At 46.2% G+C, this 22,779-nt stretch overlaps 1 protein-coding gene across 3 annotated transcripts in view; it reads right to left on the reverse strand.

Annotated features, from left to right (window-relative positions):
• Window positions 1–11,936, reverse strand: part of LCA5L (lebercilin LCA5 like) — a 65,054-nt gene extending 53,118 nt beyond the window's left edge. For all 3 annotated transcript variants that reach the window (XM_075854616.1, XM_075854615.1, XM_075854617.1), the window contains exon 1: window positions 11,550–11,936. In XM_075854616.1, the coding sequence (XP_075710731.1) occupies window positions 11,550–11,832 (283 nt within the window). In that variant the 5' untranslated portion in view covers window positions 11,833–11,936. The remainder of the gene's footprint in view (window positions 1–11,549) is intronic.
• Window positions 11,937–22,779: the final 10,843 nt, after the last annotated feature.

The following is a 22,779-nucleotide window of genomic DNA, read 5'->3' on the forward strand; positions in this document are numbered from 1 at the left end:
AAGGTTGTGTAGGTATGCTACCACCACTAAGGGGCTTATATCCGCTATCTACACAATACTGCTGTCCCCGGATGACTCCCCTCCGCCTGGGCATAGATACATGTTGAAATGGGAGACCCTGCTGAATAAAACTATCCCACTCTCATTGTGGCAGATTATCTGATCACAAGCAGCTAAAACTTCCATCTGCACTGCATATAAAAAAATCAATACAAAATTCTGATGTTTTGGTACCATACCCCTACATTCCTGCATAGCTTCAATCCGGGTATTCCTTCGGAGTGTTGGTGATGTAGAGATCAGAGAGGAGACCTGTTCCATATTTTTGGGGGTTGCTCACTGGTCCAACAGTATTGGTTGGAGGTGAGGAATTTGGCGATGGCGGTATTACAGCAGGATATTCCTCTAGACCCTCTTCATTATCTCCTGAATGTCCCCCCTAGGTCCCTGGAGAAGCCACTAGCCCGACTTTTTCGACACTTTCTCACCGCTGCTAAGACGTTTATAGCTTGGAAATGGAGACAGACCGCCCCTCCCTCTCACATCGAATTAATGACTAGAATTAGGGAAATTCGCACTATGGAGTATATGACGGCCTCTATTGATAACACGCTAGACAGGTTTAAAGTGGTGTGGGATCCGTGGGATAAGTATTGGCTTCCGATATCTCAGGACTAGGCCGTAGCTTGATCTCTGATTATCCCCTCCCTCCCCCCTTTTTGTTTTTCCCTGGTGTCTTGTTTTGTCTGTTTGAATTTACTGCTATGTCAAATGGATTGTATGGCTTACCCATGCGTCCTAATGTTATGTGTATATTTGGACAATTTTCAATAAAAATACAGTTGAAACCAATTTGTCCTGAGTGCGGCAATACCCCATTTGTGGTGATAAATTGCCGTTTGGGCCCATGGGAGGCCTCAGAAGGAAAGGACCACCATTTGGCCTACTGGGGATTTTCTGGTGCTAAGTCATGTATGCAGAAGCCCCTGAGGTACCAGTACAGTTGAAACCCCCGAGATGTGACCCCATTTTAAAATCTACACCCCTTAAGACATTCATCTAGAGGTGTAGTGAGCATTTTGACCCCACAGGTATTGTGTAAATGACAATGCGCAGCAGATGGTGCAGAGTGAGATTTGCAATTTTCTATACATATATGCCATTTTAGTGTCCGATATATTGTGCCCAGCATGTGCCACCGGAGATATACACCTCATAAACTGTAATGTGGGTTCTCCCGGGTATGGCAATACCCTACATGTGGCTGTTATCAGCTGCCTGGGCACACAGCAGGGCTCAGAAGGGAAAGATGAGTGTGGATAAGCTGTGCGGAGTGCATCAGGGTAAGTAAAACTGGGGTAGATTGAAAATCAAGGGATGTATGATACATTTTAAAACACTTTCATACAGAGCCCTGGTTTTTCGGGACTCGTGTCACATTGATATATTGTGTCCTTCCTTATCCCCCTCTTATAGAAGACTTTGCACCTCTTTTGACTTTTTCCATTCTTGCCAGTTTGGGGAAATTCTCCTGGAAAGTGTTGCCCTGGTACGATGCGTGTGGCCTCGCTTCCAGAAGTACTGGGTGCCCCGCCTTCTTGGTCCCTAAAGATTAGGTTCTTGATAACCACCTCTTAAAATTCCAGGAAAGTTCCCGTCTGGCCTGTACATCGACGTAGCATGTACGCGTTGTACAATGCCATCGGTATGAGGTGCCGGCCAGCTTCTAATACCACACTGCATGGTGCTGTAGGGCTTCAGGACTTGATCTGACAAGTCCACCCCTCCCATGTACCTATTGTAGTCCAGGATGCAGTCCGGTTTGGGGGTCTCTGTACTGGTACCTCGTACAGGTACATGGGTACTGGTGTGGCATCTCTCTTGTCTTGTACTTGACACACAATATGTTGCTGCTAGATTGTACCCTGCTCTCACACCTTCTCAGTGTTTGCCCAAGCAGAGTCTTAGGGAGGCTTCTCAGATTTCTTCTAGCAGTGCCGCATGCCACAGGACTTCTGGAAGCGAGGCAGTTGAAGAGTGGGACGCTGGTATAAAAATTATCCAGGTAGAGTTGGTAACCCTGGTCCAGCAGTGGGTGCACCAAATCCCACACAACTTTTGCATTAATTCCCAGTAAGGGGGGCATTCTGGGGGCTGAATACTGGTGTCCTTTCCTTCATATATCCTAAATTTGTAGGTATACCCTGATGCACTCTCGCACAGCTTATACCATACCTCCCAACCGTCCCGGATCTGGCGGGACAGTCCCGGTTTCTCACCGCTGTCCCGCCGTCCCGGGCTTTCTGTAAATGTCCCGCTGGGTGCTGCATCAGAACAGCTGCAGCAGCGATCAGATGTAGGCAGGAGTCTTGCGGCGGTGTTCTCACTGGGATCGATGCCGGCCCGTGAGTGGACAAGTCCAGTCACCTGACCTTTTATCTGACCTCACCTGTCAGGTGACTGCACTGGTTCACTCCCAGGCCATCATCGACACCAGTGAGAACACCACTGCAAGACTCCTGCCTTCTTCTGACGGTGATTGATGGGGCTATTCACATGACATACAGGAGAAGTGAGTGACTACACTGTCCATATATGGACACAGTGACGTCACTCACTTCTGTGTGGCATTACCTACAGGGGACTTGGTGGCATTACATACAGGGGGCTGTGTGGCATTACCTGCAGGGGGCTGTGTGGCATTACCTACAGGGGGCTGTGTGGCATTACCTACCAGGGGGGCTGTGGCATTATCTACAGAGGGCAGTGTGTGGCAACAAATTTAAATGAAATTCATCTGATTTTAAAACTGACAGGGGAAAAAAACGGATGCAAAACGGGTCAAAATCGGCCGTTAAAAACTGCAACACGGCCCGGAACAGAATCGGAACGGATGCAAAACGGCTGTTTTTATCGGCCGACACTCAGACCCTGTCGTGTGAATAAAGCCTACCTCTACCGCTCTCTGCTCTGACGGCAATGTGGCACCTACAGGGGGACTGTGTGTGGCGCTATCTACAGGGGTGCTGTGTGTGGCGCTATCTACAGGGGTGCTGTGTGTGGAGCTATCTACAGGGGTGCTGTGTGTGGCGCTATCTACAGGGGTGCTGTGTGTGGCGCTATCTACAGGGGTGCTGTGTGTGGCGCTATCTACAGGGGTGCTGTGTGTGGCGCTATCTACAGGGGTGCTGTGTGTGGCGCTATCTACAGGGGTGCTGTGTGTGGCGCTATCTACAGGGGTGCTGTGTGTGGCGCTATCTACAGGGGTGCTGTGTGTGGCGCTATCTACAGGGGTGCTGTGTGTGGCGCTATCTACAGGGGTGCTGTGTGTGGCGCTATCTACAGAGGTGCTGTGTGTGGCGCTATCTACAGGAGGCTGTGTGTGGCGCTATGTACAGGGGGCTGTGTGTGACGCTATGTACAGGAGGGCTGTATCTGATGCTATGTACAGGGGGGCTGTATCTGATGCTATGTACAGGGGGAGCTGTGTGTGGAGCTATGTACAGGGGGGGCTGTGTGTGGCGCTATCTACAGGGGGGCTGTATCTGACGCTATCTACAGGGGACTGTGTGTGGAGCCATCTACAGGTGGGCTGCATCTGGAGCTATCTACAGGGGGGCTGTGTCTGGCATGATCTACAGGGGGCTGTGTGTGGAGCGATCTACAGGGGGCTGTGTGTGGAGCGATCTACAGGTGGGCTGTGTCTGGCGCTATCTACAGGGGGGCTGTGTGTGGCACTATGTACAGGGGGGCTGCGTGTGGCGCTATCTACAGGGGAGCTGTGTGTGGAGCTATCTACATGGGGGCTCTGACTGGCACTATGTACAGGGGGGCTGTGTGTGGAGCTATCTACATGGGGGCTGTGACTGGCGCTATCTACAGGGGGGCTGTGTGTGTAGCAATCTACAGGGGTGCTTTGTGTGGCGCAATCTACAGGGGGGGCTTTGTGTGGCGCAATCTACAGGGGGGCTGTGTGTGGCGCTATCTACAGGGGGGCTGTGTGTGGAGCTATCTACAGGGGGGCTGTGTCTGGCGCTATGTACAGGGGGGCTGAGTGTGGAGCTATCTACAGGGGGGCTCTGTTGGATGATTTTTCCATTGACCGGTAGCAGAGTTACACAACTGTAAAAAAAAATCCCCATCATGTAACTCTGCTACCTGTCAATTGAAAAGTCATCCACCACAGGGTCTCCCTCTTGACTTTCATTGTTCTCAGCCTTTTGGTTTGTCCTGCAGCTGCTGCTGCCGTGATGAGCAAATGTTATACCCAAGATAGGAAAAGTAACATAAAGACGATATAACCGGATCCATAATATCTGTGATATCCAGACAGTCTAGAGATCCGCAGTGAGAATGTGCGCGCGTTATTTGCAGAAGTATCTGGCCGTGATTTGATGTGTTTATGCGGAATATTGGGCGTGGTTAGGGGGCGTGGCTTAAAAATGTCCCTCTTTTCCGAATTCAAAAGTTGGGAGGTATGCTTATACATCTTCACGCCATACCTTGCCCTCTTACTCGGCAGGTACTGGCGGAATTGAAGCCTCCCTTTAAAATGTACCAAGGACTCATCAATAGAAATACAATTCTCGGGGGTGTATGCTTTGGAAAACCGGGCACTGAAATGGTCTAATAGGGGTCTCCGTTTTCCGGAATTTACAGCAAAGTAGAGGTGAAATTGACATATTTCATTTTTTTTGTCAGAAAATCCTTTTTATTCCATTTTTTTTCTGTAAAACAGAAGGTTTTACCCGAGAAACGCAACTCAATACTAATTGCCCAGATTCTGCAGTTTTGAGAAATATCCCACATGTGGCCCTAGTGCGGTAATGGGCTGAAGCACCGGCCTCCGAAGCAAAGGAGCACCTAGTGGATTTTGAGGCCTCTTTTTTATTAGGACCATGTCCGGTTTGAAGAGGTCTTGTGGTGCCAAAACAGAGGAAACCCCCCTAAAGTGACCCCATTTTGGAAACTAGACCCCCTGAGGAATTCATTGTAGTTTTCATGGGGTGCATGCGACTTTTTGATCAGTTTTTGTTCTATTTTTAAGAGTCGTGGTGACTAAACAACAGCAATTCTACTATTGTTTTTATTTTATTTTACAGCGTTTCACCGTGCGCTATAATTGACATATTCACTTTATTCTGTGGGGCGATACGATTACGGCGATACCAGATGTTTATAGTCTTTTTATGTCTTATGGCGTTTGCACAATAAAATACTTTTTATTAAAAATCATTCACTTTTTGTGTTACCTTATTCTAGGAGCCAGAACGTTTTGTTTTTTTCCATCAAGAAAGCCGTGCGAGGACTTATTTTTTGCGTAACGAACTGTAGTTTCGATCAGGACCATTTTTAGGTACATGCGACGTTTTGATCTCTTTTTATTAAATTTTTGGGAAGTGAAGTGACCAAAAAATTGTGATTCTGGGGCAGTTTATTATTATTTTCTTTTACGGCGTTCACTGCGCGGGATAAATAACGAAATACTTTTGTAGTTCAGGCCATTACGGACGCGGCAATAGCAATTATCTATAGTTTATTTATTTATTTTTATTAATAATAGAGGACTGATAAGGGAAAAGGGGGGATTTTTACTTTTGTTACTTTTAAAACTTTTATTTTCTTATTTTTACACAACTTTTTTTTAACTTTATTACTTTGTCCCACTAGGGGACTTGAGGGCAGGAGGCCCTGATCGCTATTCTAATACACTGCACTACATACGTAGTGCAGTGTATTAGAGCTGTCAGCTACTCACTGACAGCAAGCTTAGTGGGTCCTGACCTAGTCAGGACCCACTAGGCTTCCGTAGATGGCATAGCCGGATGCCATTGTTAGGCGTCCGGTTGCCATAACCACCATCGCCGGCAGCTATCGTGTAGCAGGCTGACGATGGTAGCTTAACCCCTAAGAAGCCGCGATCGCTATTGAACTCGGCTTCCAAGGGGTTAATCAGTGGGGACACAGCGATCGGCTGAAGGAGCTGCGGCAACTGCTGTATGAAAAAAAAAAAAATAAAAAATAATGTTTAATTGATGATAATTAAAAATGGGCTATCCTAGCCCTAGTTTCAATAGAACAGGCTCAGTTAAGGTGGTCAGTAATGAAGAGAGGAAAACTCGTGTGCTGACGATATTCCAAACACCGAGCAAAACCTCTCCACTTATAGTATACTGCACTGACACACCACACTGACATAGGAGACAGTCCAACGCGTTTCCGTGCCACTAATACATGTGACACATCATCAGGGACTCTCAATTCGGTTTATTAAATTGTATATTCTATTACTGCCGTTCAGCACAGTTGTGTGCCAAATTGAACCTCACGGCGCGTGTCAGGCTCTAATGCATTGGCCGCACACGCGCCGGCGAAGTTCCGGTCTATTTGACAGGCCTAAGCCCACCCATTCAGCTGACGTAGCTATGGCCCGGCACCAACCCACAGTGAACACGTCAAAAATGACGTTGCAGGAGAGGTGCCGAGCCTCCAAAGCAGCAGCCAATCAGCTTTCATTTGAACGCTACAGCGTCCCATGTTACCTAGGAGATATCCAGGCGAATCAGTATAACTGGTGAGTGAATACACGACTCAGTGCAGATGCAGTTTAAGACAAAAAGAACAAAACAAAGCATCAGAAACACCATATAGTTGTTAAAGGTAATTAATATGTCGAAATTTATTGCGCGTATAGAATAAGTAAATAGGCAGTATCAGACCGCTACATACATTTCCATGATGGGATACATGTCAAATTGCCGCTGAAAAAACGCATAACAAACCGCATGTTTGCGCATGATCATGAAAGAACATTTTTTGCATCCCATACCATAAGGATCACCTGTATTTACCATACGTGACACGAGAAAAAACCACTAAACACAGCAACTAGTTGGTTTGTATTGTCTTATATTAGATAAGATTGATTAGTTGTACAATAAGTGTTTTACCATCTATTCGCTTACCAGATCCAATCACAAGACGCTTGAGGTAGATACAAGTTTCAATAGTAATAATAGCCCTACACGCAAGGAATTCGGTTAGATATAGTACAGGTCCTCCGCAAAAGATTGCATTAGGCCATACGTAGATAAACTGGAAACAGCGACCCGTGGACCAAATCCACCGATATCACCCAAACGGTATGATTTAACACTCGAGTAGATGTTCAACCCAGAGTATTACTATAGGAAACATGCATAAGAGATCTGTTCATTTAGACCTAGGGGACAAATGGTTTGAAGACGATGGATCCATTGCGCTTCTTTTTGCATAATCCTTTTATCAATGTCACCGCCTCTTAGTGTCTGTCTAATACATTCCACCCCTTGAAATTTGAGGTCTGAAGAGTCACCACCATGACACTCCCAGACATGGCGGGACACTGAGGTATCTTTTTGTCGCCTAACGTCCCCAATATGCTCTCTAATCCTCCTTCTAAATTCCCTTTTAGTTTTCCCTACATATTGCATTTTACAACCGCAGGTAATTAAGTAGACCAACCCCTCGGTTTTGCAATTAATGTAGGACCTGTTTTCAAAGCTTTTCCCCGTAACGGTACTCGTAAACTTATTGCTGCATAGTATGGACTCACAGGCTTTGCAGGATCCACATCTAAAACTTCCTTTAAGGCCACGATTCAGCCAGGTACCTACAGGGTCCTGGATTTTAAGATGGCTGTGAACTAACCGATCTTTGACATTGCATCCACGTCTATAGGTAATCAAGGGGGCTTTACCTACCAAACCCCCAATGTCTGGGTCAGCTTGCAGTATACCCCAGTAGCGTTGTAGGATGGACCGAACTTCCATACTAGAGGAGTCAAAAGTACCGATGACCCTAATTGCTTCGTCCTCCACTTCCTTCGGTTTAGGGTTCAATAAATCATCCCGATTTCTACCTAATGCGTTCTGGTATGCATCTTTGAGTACTTGTCTTGGATATCCTCTCCGCCGAAATCTGTTTTCTAGTTCATGAGCCGAAATCTTATAATCAGATATAGTCGAACAGTTCCGGCGTGCCCTCAGATATTGGCCTTTCGGAATACCACGTCTCAGATTTAGAGGATGACAACTTTCCCATCTCAGGAGACTGTTTGTAGCAGTAGATTTCCTAAACATGTTGGTTTGAATGGCTCCTGAGGGTGTCTTAAAGATCGTGACATCAAGGAATGTGATCTTATTATCATTAATCTCTGACGTGAAAAAAAGGCCTAGGTTGTTTACGTTGAGGACACCCACAAACTCCATGAATTGTGCCCTTGTTCCTTTCCATAAAATCAGAATGTCGTCTATGAATCTAATCCATAGAAGGATACAGGAGGTCCATTGTTCCATTAGATCCGTAAAGACGCACTCTTTTTCCCACCAGCCCAAATACAGGTTGGCATATGTCGGGGCACATGGACTCCCCATGGCAACCCCCTTCAGCTGGTGGAAAATCTTTTGATTGAACAAGAAGAAATTGTGTTCCAATACAAATTTCAACAACAAAATGACAAATTCATTGTGGGCCCTAAAGTGTGTACCCTTGTCTCTCAAAAAGTGATCAATGGCACAACATCCCTGCTCATGGGGGATAGAGCTGTACAACGCCTCCACGTCTAATGAGGCAAGAAACACATCATGGTCAAGACGAATGCCCTCCAGTTTCCTCAGGGTATCCATAGTATCCCTGACGTATGAGGGCAATGCTACTACAAAGGGTCTAAGAATGCGGTCCAGATACACACTAGCATTTTGCGTCAAGCTGTCAATACCGGATACAATTGGGCGACCTTTTAAAGGGGTCGTCCCTTTGTGGATTTTAGGTAAACTGTAAAATGTTGCAACCTGTGGAAAATCGGTCAACATAAATTTGAATTCTTTCTCGCTGATCAAGTTAAGAGTTTTTGCCGAGTCCAAGATGTCCTTCAATTGACTCTTAAAAATCCTTGTGGGGTCATATTCAAGAACCCTATAGCATTGTTGATCCTGCAAAATATGAAGACACATTTTTAAATAGCGGCTCCGATCCATGACCACGATATTACCGCCTTTATCCGAAGGCTTTATAACAATCGTGTCATCCATTTCAAGGGATCGTAGACCCGCCATTTCCTCCTTGGTTGTATTGAAATGACCAAACTTACAGTCATCAAGTGACCTAAGTTGGTCTTCAACAACTTTTACGAACACATCAATGGGGGTGTTATCATTTAGAGGTGCAAATTTAGTGGATGGGGCCCTCAGATCTGTAAATGGACCCATACCAATCTCTCTTTGACCTTCCTCCCATAATCCTTCCAATACTCTAAGGTCTGGTAAATCATCCTCAGTTATGCCCAATTCTAGGCATTTACGACGATCGTGCGTCAGAAAAAACTTCTTCCATTTTAATTTTCGAGCAAATAAATTAATATCCTTTACCCAGGTGAATAGATTAAATCTATTTGTAGGGACAAATGACAACCCCCTTTTAAGGATACCAATTTCCTCACTTTTGAGTACTCGGGATGAGAGATTGATGACCTGGGATTCATCTTCATCAGATCTAGACCTATAGCCTAGATGTCTCTCCTGTCTCTCAAGAGGTATTCCGAGATGGGATGGCTTTTGGCTAAAAAACCACCCCCCCGGCTTTGCCCTTTTCCTCTACCTCTACCCCTTAGATTGGCACGTGTGGGATAGCGAGTCTGATCCATCCCTCCCCGTTGTCGCCTAAAGTGGGTTCTCCCTTGTTCAGAGTCGGAGTATTCCTGCTCTGACGATGAAATGTCAGTTTCGGGTTCAAGAGTAGTTTTAGATTTAATACTATAATCGAATATTCTTCCCTCCTTAAAGTCAAGCGTGTCACGAACGAATTGATAATGTTTTCGCTCCTTTATATGGTTCGTAAATTTTTCCACAGCTTGCTGTAGGACAATTTCTTTCCTCTCATACTCTATGTTGGAGGAAAAATTTTTTGCCGATGTTATTGCTTCTTTCAGTTGTTGTGTGCTTTTTGCCAGGCAATTTTTTTCCTCCTCTAATAACAGACCCATGAATCTTAGTGAGGACTCAATAGATTCTGTTTCCCATTTCTTCAGTAAATCTGGGGATCTGATTCTGGCTGCTGGAGTCAGGGAAATTCTTAAGCCCCTAGGGACAATTTTATTTCTGCTATATGTTTCTAAGGTTTGTATGAGACAGCAGCTGTCACAGCTCCTGTATGTGTCGGGAAGACGGCCGAAATGGCTTTTCCTCCCGCGTCGTACTATTCCGTCACTGAGCGCGAATGATGCACTTAGCATGACAGAATAGTACGTCGCTGAGTGTGAAGGGGTTAATGACCAAGCAATTTTTTTCAGTTTTTTCATCATCGCATTTCGAAAGCCATAACTTTTTTATTTTTCTAGAGACATAGCCGTGTGAGGGCTTGTATTTGCGGGACGAGATGTATTTTTTAAGGGCACCAATTTGGGGTACTTATAATTTAATGATTACAGGCCCTCAGGCTTATTGGCCGTTGGGACTATGACTGTGGGTAAGGGGTTAACATGGGTACAGCAGGGCTAGGGGAAGTTAGTTCCTCCCCTTCACTTTACTATGGTGACAGGGTAGCCAATAGGGATTTAAGGTCCCCTCCTACAGGGCGGCATTAGGGGTATCAATGGCGGGTTTTAACCCCTCCTCCTTGCCTGGATTTATAAGGCAAGGGTGGGAGGGCATCTTCCTCTTTGGCCGTTACTTGTCCCACCCTCTCTCCCTGTTGACTGTTATGCGTGTGCTTTTTAAATAATAAAAATAAAAAATTAAATTAAAAAAAATAATATTAAAAGAAACCCAAAAAAAAAAAGTATGTAAAAAAAGAAAAGAAAAAGATGATGATAATAAGAAAGGAGTAAACGGTTTTGATTAAGATCTGTGAGGCGTTTTGTTATCTGGTGGATATGTACGTCCTCTTTGATTGTCAGTATGCCGGGACGTTTTTGTCCTTTTATTTCATGTTTCTGTCTGTTTTTCGATTTTGTATGGCAATACTGGTGTCACAGCAGGTGGTGTTGGGTAAAGATCTGACCTACATGCCCTTCCTTAGGCGGGCTGGCATTCGGGTATTAAGTTATGGTTATACATATATATTGTTGCAATCAGTTATTGTTATAAATAAAAGCGAAGGAAATCAACAATTATAAATATAATAAAGCTGTGTCCGACCCTCGTGTCAACCCACATTATAAAATAAAGAAAGCCTCATTTGAGTTATTGTTATAGGGTTATGTATTTCTCCCTAGCCAAATGGGGGGTATCAGCAGTATGCACACAGTCTTAACTTTTATTAACCTTTTAAGCGGAGGGTATGGAAAAAAAACCTGAAAGTGATCGCTTTTATAATACACTGCAATACTTCTGTATTGCATTGTATTGCAGGTCCCTGGCTGCCACAAAAACTATCCTCACCCGTGATCGCGTCGTGGGGGTGCTGATGGGGTGACAGAGGAAGTCCCCTCTCTTATCTGACCCTGAACACAATGGGGGGAGTTGATTAAACGATTTCCGGCAGTTTTTTATATAGCTGCTAGAAGTTCTTACCAACTTTCGGGAACGTTTGACACATTTTGATCTTTACTTTTTCTGCCATCTTCTCAGCATTTTTTTGCGTCTCATTTACGCTTTCAGACATCTCGGAGTATGAGTTGTCCCTGGAGGATCGGTTGCTGCCACTTGTGTTACTTCTGTTGCTTGGGGTTGTGCTGCTACTGGCACTGCTTGGACTTTCGGTTGGGTCATTGGGGCGGCTGAAGGACCTTTGTTCAGTGTCTGTAGAAGGTTCCTGTCTCCATTTTGTGTCTCCACCTCCAACTTCAAAACTCATCCTTCTAGGACTAACGGTGGAATAAACCAGAAGAGGGATGACTAGGTATTTGGAAACAACTCCAGTCGACCATGTTGATTCAGATTCGTCATGCAGGCCCTCAAATCCTGTTTAAAAAATTTGGATATGTCAGTACATGGAGAGATCAACTTTAGTTTGTTATTATTGGAAGTAAGCCATTGTCTTTACATGTATAATATATCGTCTTCTATTGTCTTTTGGTTTATTTTAGATATATTGTGTAAACTTCAATTATTCCATAACTTTTCCCCATAATTCCTTTAACTCTCTTTTTTTAGAGAAGAATCCAACAAATTCACGGACAGTCAATAGAAATAGGACAGTGAGGGTATGTTCACACGCAGTGTTTTCAGGCGTAATTCGGACGTTTTACGCCTCGAATTACGCCTGAATAAACGGCTCCATTACGCCTACAAACATCTGCCCATTGCTTTCAATGGGTTTTACGATGTTCTGTTCCCACGAGCCCTTATTTTACGCGTTGCTGTCAAAATACGGCGGGTAAAATGACGGCTCGTCAAAAGAAGTGCATGTCACTTCTTGGGACGTTTTTGGAGCCGTTTTTCCATTGACTCCATTGAAAAACAGCTCCAAAAACAGCCGTAAAAAACGCAGCGAAAAACGCGAGTTGCTACAAAAACGTCTGAAGATCAGGAGCAACTGTTTTCGCCTGAAAACAGCTCCGTATTTCAGGAGCTGTTTTCCCTTGAAAACCACTTAGTATTTTCAGACGTTTCTGCATTTGCGTGTGAACATAGCCTTATGTCCAGTGTCCGTAATAAAAACTAGGTGTCCATGATTATTTTTGAAGCTAGGTTATTACAGGTCATAGTAGGCGCTCTACTAGGACTGCAGGAGGCAGCAATTTAGTCACTTTTTTTGTCGTAATTTGCATTGTGCAGCAATCCCTAAGGCTACGTTCACACACGGTAGATACTCTGCGTTAAGGTGCACAGCGTATCCGACCTGGCGGCCGCAGGGAATTCCGACTGAAAGAAAGCAACAAATTGTGTCCAGTGTGGAAAAATGCAAAAACAAAACAAATATTAACCATCTGACGTCCTGCAGCGCGACTTTCTGGGATGACGTTTAAATCCTATGCAATCGCTGCAATCTGTGATTGGCTGCATCGGTCAGATGGAATGAAACGTCATCCCAGGAGGCCGGCTTTGACGAAGAAGAAAAGTATTCTGGGTAAGCATAAGATTTATTTTTTCTGATTTGCTTTTCTTGCATCGGAATTGCAGTTGTACCGGTGCAAAAAAATGCAACATCTGCTATTTGTTGCGGGTTTAAGGTTTTACCTCCCTATTGAATTCAATGGGGAAAACTCACAACAAAAAAGCAGCGAAAAAAACGCACCGCAGGTCAATTTCTGAGCGTCTTTTTCCGCTTATCACTTAAAGAGGCTCTGTCACCAGATTTTGCAACCCCTATCTGCTATTGCAGCAGATCGGCGCTGCAATGTAGATTACAGTAACGTTTTTATTTTTAAAAAACGAGCATTTTTGGCCAAGTTATGGCCATTTTTGTATTTATGCAAATGAGGCTTGCAAAAGTCCAAGTGGGTGTGTTTAAAAGTAAAAGTACAACTGGGCGTGTATTATGTGCGTACATCGGGGCGTGTTTAATACTTTTACTAGCTGGGCGTTCTGATGAGAAGTATCATCCACTTCTCTTCAGAACGCCCAGCTTCTGGCAGTGCAGATCTGTGACGTCACTCACAGGTCCTGCATCGTGTCGGACACATCAGCACCAGAGGCTACAGTTGATTCTGCAGCAGCATCAGCGTTTGCAGGTAAGTAGCTACATCGACTTACCTGCTAACGCCGATGCTGCTGCAGAATCATCTGTAGCCTCTGGTGCCGATGTGTCCTCGCTCGTCTGACACGATGCAGGACCTGTGAGTGACGACACAGCGTGATCTGGCAGAAGCTGGGCGTTCTGAAGAGAAGTGGATGATACTTCTCATCAGAACGCCCAGCTAGTAAAAGTATTAAAAACGCCCCGATGTACGCACATAATACACACCCACTTGGACTTTTGCAAGCCTCATTTGCATAACTACAAAAATGGTCATAACTTGGCCAAAAATGCTCGTTTTTTAAAAATAAAAACGTTACTGTAATCTACATTGCAGCGCCTATCTGCTGCAATAGCAGATAGGGGTTGCAAAATCTAGTGACAGAGCCTCTTTAAGCAGCGTGTGGATGAGATTTGTGCAAATCTTATCCACTTTGCTGCAACTGAAATCCATTGGGAAAATCTGCAGTATTTACGTGTGAACTTACCCTTAAGGGTATGTTCACACGCAGAGTTTTCAGACATATTTCGGGGCGTAAACGCCTCAAAATCCGCCTTGAAAAACACTAGCTAAATACCTACAATCATCTGCCCATTGAATTCAATGGAAAAAATGGCGTTTAGTATAGACGGGGCGTTTTTTTTCTCGCTGTTATAAAAAACGTCGCAAAATAAAAAAAGCCATAAAAGAAGGAGCATGTCACTTCTTCAACCGTTTTTGGAGGTGTTTTTTATTGTGTCAATGGAAAAACTGCTCCAAAAATGGCTCTAAAAACATCTCAAAAAACATTTTTGGCTACAAAAGCGGCTGAAAATCAGAGGCTTTATTCCCTTAAAAACCGCTCCGTCATGTTCAGCCATTTTTTTATTTTGCGTGTGAACATACCCATAGGCACAAATGTGCGGAGGATGTGTAGAATGAATGGTGTCTTTTCAGGTCCTGAAGCTAGGGGGCGTAGCTGCAAGGCTCCGTAAAGGAGGAGAGAGTGTGTGTGTGTATTGCTGTGTTTTATTGGGCGGAGATCTGTATTTATTTTGGGGTCTATAATTATTTTGGGGTCTGAGTCTGGGGCCTGTATTAATTTTGAAGGAGTCATATGTGCTACATGATTCAAAGTTTGGGGGCTAGGCTAATGTAAATGGGCGGGCATATGATAAATTCTGTGCTTTGCTTAATACGCCACTTATCGGAATCTCCCTGATGTCACTACTCAAAAGTAATTAACCCATCAAATCCATAGACCGCCAGGGATGTTCCCATTAGCTCTTCACTGCCAATAACCACCTAAGACCGTGGGCAAAAAACGCAGCACAAATGCTTTCTCTGCCTCCCTTTGATGTCAATGGGAGGTCAGAGACGGAAACACCTGAAGAAGGGCATGCCGCTTCTCTATCCCGCGAGCGTTTTTCCCCGCTCGCGGGACAAAAACACCCCCATCCCCCATTGTAATCAATGGGAGGTGTTTTTGGCGCGGTTTCCAACGCGGTTTCTGCAAAAACAGCACCAAAAAACTCAGTGTGAACAGAGCCTTAGATAGTATCACATGCAGCAAATTTATCACATGTAATATTATATATAATATCTGCTAAGAAAGATTCATAAGCATCGCCCTCCATTATCCCTCACCAATGATTGACGGCCACTGTGTGTTGCGGTAGCAGACCGCTGGCACGCTGAACTCACCGGCAGCCGTGACCGAGGGACACTGAAGGCTTGTGGGTGTCTTACTCCCAGGATACGCCAACACACGCGGTTGCACTCTCTTGTCTCTAGGGTGCGCGTGCTTGTCCCCGGCCTTAAAGGGCCAGCGCGCTCACCAACACAGTGTTGCCTTTCCTATCCCATCCTAGATTATATAAAGCGCTCTGCCCTTCCACTCCTTTCCTGAGCGTTGCTGTTGTCTTCCCATATTAGTCTAAGCAAATGGTCCCTTAGTTGTATCCTGCTCCCATTGTTCCCGTATACTGCTTTCTGTATCCTGTATCCCGTAACTGTGTTTGTTCCTGAGCTGTATCATAGTGTTGGAGCTGTGTTATTCCATCTGCCATGTCCAGTGTCATCTACCACGTCACGCATCATCTGTGCCAAGTGTCTATATGGCGGAGTGACCTAGTGGGTCCACATACCCCACAGACGTGACAGTACTCTCAGATCATGGATCCCGCTGGTCAACCTAAGACGGTGATTCAGGTGATGCAAACAAACATGCGTGGCCTTGCGTGCACGCCAGGATCGGCTTTCACAGGCAGTAAATTCGATAATCACCCATTTGGATCATCTTAATAATAATCTTTATAATAATAATCTTTATTTATATAGTGCCAACATATTACGCAGCACTTTACAATTTAGAGGGAACATGAAACAAACAATATCAGACATTACATAGTGACAAAGTTAATTTACAATTCAAACCTGAGGAGTGAGGACCCTGCTTGCAAGAGCTTACAATCGATGAATCTTACTGCACCTCCATTGGCCGCTTCTGCTGTTCCACTACCTGTTACCCCTCCTGCCTGCCTTGGATCTACAATTTCGCTGCCTCTACCGCCACGCTACAATGGGGATTCTAGGGCCTGAAGAGGCTTCATCAATTAATGTAGAATCCACTTTAGGTTATGTGCCCATCTCTTCCCCTTTGATGAGGCCAAGGTAGCATTTATTATTTCTCTCCTCGCTTGTAAAACCCTTTCATGGTCGAAACCCCATCTGCGAAGGAGAGGGCCTGGAATTCTCTGATCTATCACTGATTCTAGAGACTTTCTGTACACTGTTCAAGGAACCGGGTCGAACATCCTCTGCAGCTGCCTCACTGCTAACTCTCAAACAAGTGGAGTCAATTGTAGGGGAGTATGCTATCTTCTTCCGTACACTGGCTGCGGAGCTGGCTTGCAATAATGGGGCCCTGGTAGCGACTTTTTGGCAGGGTCTTGCTCCCTATATTAGAGATGAACTGGCACCTCGAGAACTTCCTGTTACAATGGATGTCTTAATAATTCTGGCTGCCTGGATCAATATGCAGATCCAAGAGTGTACTCTGGAAATCCATCGGGAGAGGAGGCCTTGTCGACTGGCACCAAAATTTCAAAGGCCACTACTACCCTGTTCTACTACATCTTTGGAGGAGCCTATGCAGGTAAATAGACTCAGATTGTCCGACCAGGAACGGCAACGCAGACGATCGACTAGATTGTGTCTGTACTGTGGCCACAAGGGACATTTTGGGCGCCAATGCCCTCAAAAGCTGGGAAACTCCAGCACCTAGGTTTGATTGGAGAGACTAACCTAGTTGAATCACCCTCTACCACTACATTTTCTCACAAATTGTCTATTCCCGTGTTAACTGTCACCAGTGAAGGTTCGCACTGTGTGCCTGCTTACTTGGATTCCGGAGCGGCTGCAAACTTTATCCAGCAGGACTGTTAATCGTCTCCATTTGACCACAGTTCCTCTAGAGAAACCGATGGCAGTCGCCTCTGTAGATGGACAACCTCTGCCTGACCCGATTCTGTCTATCACTAAACCACTGAGGCTACAGATAGGAGTCCTTCATTCCAAAGCTTTCAACCCCATCCTACTGTGATTACCATGACTTCGCCAACATGCTCCAGTCCTTGATTGGAACACTGGAGTGGACTTCCAGTGGGGACCCCGAAGTCTGCACCGCTGCCTGCCTCAGGTTCGTCCCGTTCTTTCTCCACTACCTCAGTCTCTCACTGGATTACCCCCACAATATGCCAGCTACACGGATGTCTTTAGCAAGAAGGAGGCAGAGGTTCTTCCTCCTCATCGCCCATATGACTGTCCTATAAAGTTGCTTCCTGAAGCCTCTCTCCCTTGTGGATGGGTCTACCTAGGCACAGTACGTCAAGGAGAACCTGGTGAGGGGGTTCATCAGGAAGTTTACACCACCAGCCGGAGCTGGATTCTTCTTCGTGGAGAAAAAGGATGGGTCACTCTGACCATTTATCGACTACCGTGGATTGAACCAAGTCACGGTAAAAAAATAAGTATCTCTTGCCACTTATCTCTGAGCTCTTCAACAGGATTCGTGGAGCTAAGGTGTTCACTAAGCTGGATCTACACGGGGCCAATAACTTTATTCCTATACGCAAGGGTGAATGGAAAACCGCATTTAACACTTGGGACAGTCACTAAGAGTATCTTGTCATGCCCTTTGGACTGTGTAACGCTCCAGCGGTGTCCCAGGAGTTCATGAACAACGTCTTCCATGATCTTCTGTATGTCTGTGTGGTGGTATATCTAGACGACATCTTGATCTACTCACCCGATCTGACAAAGCATTGGAAGCATGTATGCAAAGTTTTGCTGCCGCAAAGGGGGAATAAATTATACGCAAGACTGGAGAAGTGTGTATTTCAAAAGAGGTCCTTGCCCTTCCCGGGCTATATTGTCTCCGATCATGGTCTTCAAATGGACCCTGAGAAGGTGAAGGCCGTCTTGGGGTGGCCACATCCTGAAGGTCTCCGAGCTATGCAAAGGTTTCTTGGATTCGCTAATTTCTATCATTAGTTCATTCCAAATTTCTCGTCCCTTACTGCTCCCATCTCAGCTCTCACCAGAAAGTGAGTGAACAATAAGAACTGGACCCCTGAGGCAGAGTCCGCATTCTCCAACCTCAAGAGAGCCTTCATGTCTGCTTCTGTTTTTCATGATCCTGATGTTACCCAACAGTTTTCCGTGGAGGTTGATGCCTCTTCCATTGGTGCTGGAGCACTCCTGCTTCAAGAGTATTGTAAGGGCAAGGCAGTATCTTGCGCATTCTTCTCCAAACTCTCCTATCCTACTGAGCGCAACTACTCCATTGGGAATCGAGAGTTGCTCGCTGTCAAGCAGGCCTCGGAGGAATGGAGACATCTTGAGGGGTCTGCCCACCCCATCATCATCTACACCGACCACAAAAATCTTACATATCTGCAGTCTGCACAGTGACTAAATCCTTGTTAAGCTAGATGGTCGCTGTTCTTCGCCAGATTTTGTTTTCTTCTTCATTTCCTTGCTGACAAAATCATTAAGACTGTCCCGATCATTTGAGACTGACCACTCTGAAGAGAAACCTCAACATATTGTTGATCCTTCTAGGATTATTGCCGTGAATCCTCTGTAGATCAAGGACATTCCTCCTGGAAAGATTTTTGTCCGTCCTGCTGACAGGGAAATAATTATTCGCTGTGGGCATAATTTCAAACTGGCCGGGGCAGTCTGGTGTCCGAAAGACTCGGGACTTTATTGCTCATCATAATTGGTGGCCCTTGCTACCTAGGGATGTCTTGGACTTTGTTTCCTCCTGTGTTAACTGTGCCCTAAACAAGTCCCCTCATTTTAAACCTGCTGGTCTGCTCCAACCTCTGCTGGTGCCTGATGCTCCCTGGCAGCACATTACTATGGACTTTATTACTGACCTTCCCCCTTCTGCTAGATGTACTACAATCTGGGTAGTAGTTTGTCTTTTCTCCAAAATAGCACATTTTATTCCTTTAATAGGCCTCCCCTCAGCTCCTCGTCTGGCAGATCTGTTCATCCAACACATCTTTCGTCTACATGGACTACCTCTTCATATTGTTTCTGACCGGGGTGTACAGTTCACGTCTCAATTCTGTAGGGCCCTGTGTAATCTTTTAGATGTGAAGCTGGACTTCTCTTCTGCCTATCACCCACAGTCTAACGGTCAAGTGGAGAGGAACAACCAAATACTAGAGTATTATCTCCGTCATTATGTCTCTGTCCATCATGCCAATTTGGTACAGCTCCTGCCTTGGGCGGATCTCTCATACAATAACCATACAAGCGAGTCTACTGCTTCCTCAACGTTCTATGTTCCCTGCAGAGTCATCCCCCTGTGAGGCACCGGCACTCACTTCCTGGTATCGAGACTGTCTCCGGAGGGCGCACGCGCCCGCGGTCTTAAAGGGCTTGTACGCGCATAATTGCAAGGAGTCTGCAATAAAACCCAGAATGCTACTGGACTATAAAAAGGGCTCTGCACTCTTGTTCTTTGCCTGAGCGTTGTTCGTTACCCAAAGTTTGTCTTGCTAATGGTCTCCTAGTGTCTTCCAGTTCCCAAGTGTTCCCTGTTCCTGTATCCTGTATCCCGTGCTGTCCTGGTCTAGTGCTGTTGTCGTGTTCTGCTACTCCACGCCTGACGTCTACCTGCTGCCTGATCCCAGCCGAGCCTGCCTTGCTACTGTACTGTCCAAGTTGACACAGGTACCCTTTCTGGACTATAGACTCTGTACTATACCTGTTTGGCCAGCTGCCATCCCGTTACGCGGTACGGTCCAGTGGGTCCACACCCCACATCGTGACAGTACGCTCAGGCCATGGACCCCGTTGGTCAATTCAAGGGCATGTCACCCTCCCAAGCCATGCAGGCGGTCCTGCAGGATCTCTGAGCAAGACAGGATCAACCTCTTGTGGCAGTGGACTCCATGGCACAGGAGCTGGGGACGCTAGCTGCTTCCCTTCCTGCTCCTATGCAAGGACCCTCCTGCTACATCTCCTGGCGGTTCCGGTTTGGATCCTCGGTTCTCGCTGCCATTACCTTCTCGGTTCCATGGAGACGCAAGTACGTGCAGAGGGTTTCTGAACCAATGCCATATCCATTTTACCCTGCACGCCCGAGCATTTCCGTTGGACAGAGCCAAGATCGCCTTCACTGTGTCTCTACTTGCCGGCAAGGCCCTGGCATGGGCAAACCCAATCTGGGAACGTCAGGGACCCGAGACTCAAGACTCCCAGGGGTTAGTGCGGTTATTCAGTACTGTTTTCGAGGAGCCAGGAAGAGTCTCATCAACAGCCACTGCTATCTTTAACCTTCGCCAGGAAAACACCTCCATGGGCGAATACACCATCCAGTTCCGGACCCTGGCAGGAGAACTGTCCTGGAACAATGAGGCCTTGGTAGCATCCCTCTGACATGGTCTATTGCCCGAGATCAAGGACGAACTTGCTGCTCGAGATCTATCACCTGCCTTGGACGACCTGATTCTGCTTGCTACTCGTGTGGACATAAGGCTCAGGGAGAGATCTCATGAGGTTCTACAGGAGAGACAGCTTCCTAGACTGGCACCCAACTTCCAGCAACCCCTCTTGCCGCCTTCTACTGCTTTGCCCGAGGTTCCGATGCAGGTGGATCGGCTAAAATTGTCAGTTCAAGAGAAACCGCACAGGTGCACCTCTGGACTCTGTTTATATTGCAGCCTCGCTGGCCATGTCGTGCGTCTGTGTCCTCAGAAGCCAAAAACCCCCAACGCCTAGGTTTGGTTGGAGAGACAACCCTGGGTGCTACTGCATTTAATCTAGAACTCTCCTCCAAACTGTTTATTCCCGTAACCATCATTGCTGGCGAGAAGCCCCATCCGGTCTCTGCCTGAACGGACTCTGGCTCTGCAGCCAATTTCATCTGCCAAGACCTTGTGGATCTTCTTCAGTTGCCCACTGTCCTGCTGGAAAGGCCGTTGATTGTTGCCTCGGTATCGTTGCCATTGCCTGACCCAGTTTTGTCTGTGTCCAAGCCATTGATACTTCAAGTGGGAGCTCTTCACTCTGAGCTCATCTCCCTGTTTGCCCTGCCCAAGGCCGTCAACCCCGTGCTGCTGGGTTTGCCTTGGCTCCGTTTGCACGCCCCAGTCCTGGATTGGAACTTCGGAGAGGTTGTCCAGTGGGGCCCCAAGTGTCTCGACCGCTGTCTGGGTCATATCCATCCACTGCAGTCTTCTCCGCATCAGTCATTGGCAGGGTTGCCTTCTTGTTACTCCTATGTTCTCTGATGTTTTCGATAAGAAGGAAGCAGAGATCTTACAGCCAAATCGAACATATGATTGTCTGATTGACTTGGTTCCTGATTCGTCCCCTCCTGGCGGTAGAGTGTACCCTCTCTCCTTGCCTGAGACCCAGTCTATGTCTGCCTACATTAAGGAGAATATGGAGAGGGGCTTCATTCGTAAATCCTCATCCCCGGCCGGAGCCGTGTTTTTATTTGTTAAGAAGAAAGATGGATCCCTCCGACCCTGCATTGACTACCGAGGCCTCAACCAGATAACGGTGAAGAACAGGTACCCATTGCCTTTTTGATTTCGGTACTGTTTGATCGCATACGGGGGGAATTTTTTTTTTCTAAACTGGACCTGCGGGGGGCCTACAATCTGATCCGGATTCGTCAAGGTGATGAGTGGAAGACTGCATTTAATACTGGTGATGGGCACTATGAATACCTAGTTATGCCCTTTGGCCTATGTAATGCCCTCGCGGTGTTTCAAGAATTTGTCAATTAAATTTTTCATGATCTCCTCTATGTCTGTGTTGTGGTGTATCTCGATGACATTTTGATTTTTTCCCCAGATCCAGTAATTCATCAGAGTCATGTCCGCCAGGTGTTGCTTTGTTTAAGGGAGAATGATCTTTATGCCAAGCTGGAGAAGTGCGTTTGAAAAAAAGTCTCTTCCCTTCCTGGGCTAGACCATCCCTGATCAGGGTCTCAACATGGACCCTGAGAAGGTAAAGGCTGTCCTGGAATGGCCACGCCCCAAAGGCTTAAGGGCCATACAGCGCTTCCTGGGTTTCGCCAACTTCTACCTGCTGTTCATTCCCAACTTCTCGTCTTTGACAGCTCTCATCTCCACCCTCAATAAAAAGGGTATGAATGCCAAGGTTTGGACTCCGGAGGCAGAAGCCGCATTTGAATCCTTAAAAAAAGCCTTTACGTCAGCCTCTATTCTTCACCACCCTGATGTATCCCTACAGTTTTCATTAGAGGTGGACGCTTCCTCTGTTGGTGCTGGTGCACTGTTGTTCCAGAAAGGATCACAAGAACCTGACCTATCAGCAGTTGAATCCTCGTTAAGCCAGGTGGTCGTTGTTCTTTGCTCCGTTTCAGTTCGAACTCCACTACCGTCTTGCCGACAAGAATGTGAGGGCCGATGCCTTGTCTAGGTCATTTGAAACAGAGGACACTGTGGAGTCCCGACAGAATATTATTGATCCTTCCTGCATCTTCTCTGTGAACCCTCTGCAAGTTAGAGACATTCCTCCGGGAAGGACTTTTGTACGTCTGGCAGACAGAGGAAGAATCCTTCGCTGGGGTCACAGTTCCAAGCTGGCAG

This window comes from Rhinoderma darwinii, chromosome 2 (assembly GCF_050947455.1).
Source record: "Rhinoderma darwinii isolate aRhiDar2 chromosome 2, aRhiDar2.hap1, whole genome shotgun sequence".
Classification (NCBI taxonomy): Eukaryota; Metazoa; Chordata; class Amphibia; order Anura; family Rhinodermatidae; genus Rhinoderma; species Rhinoderma darwinii.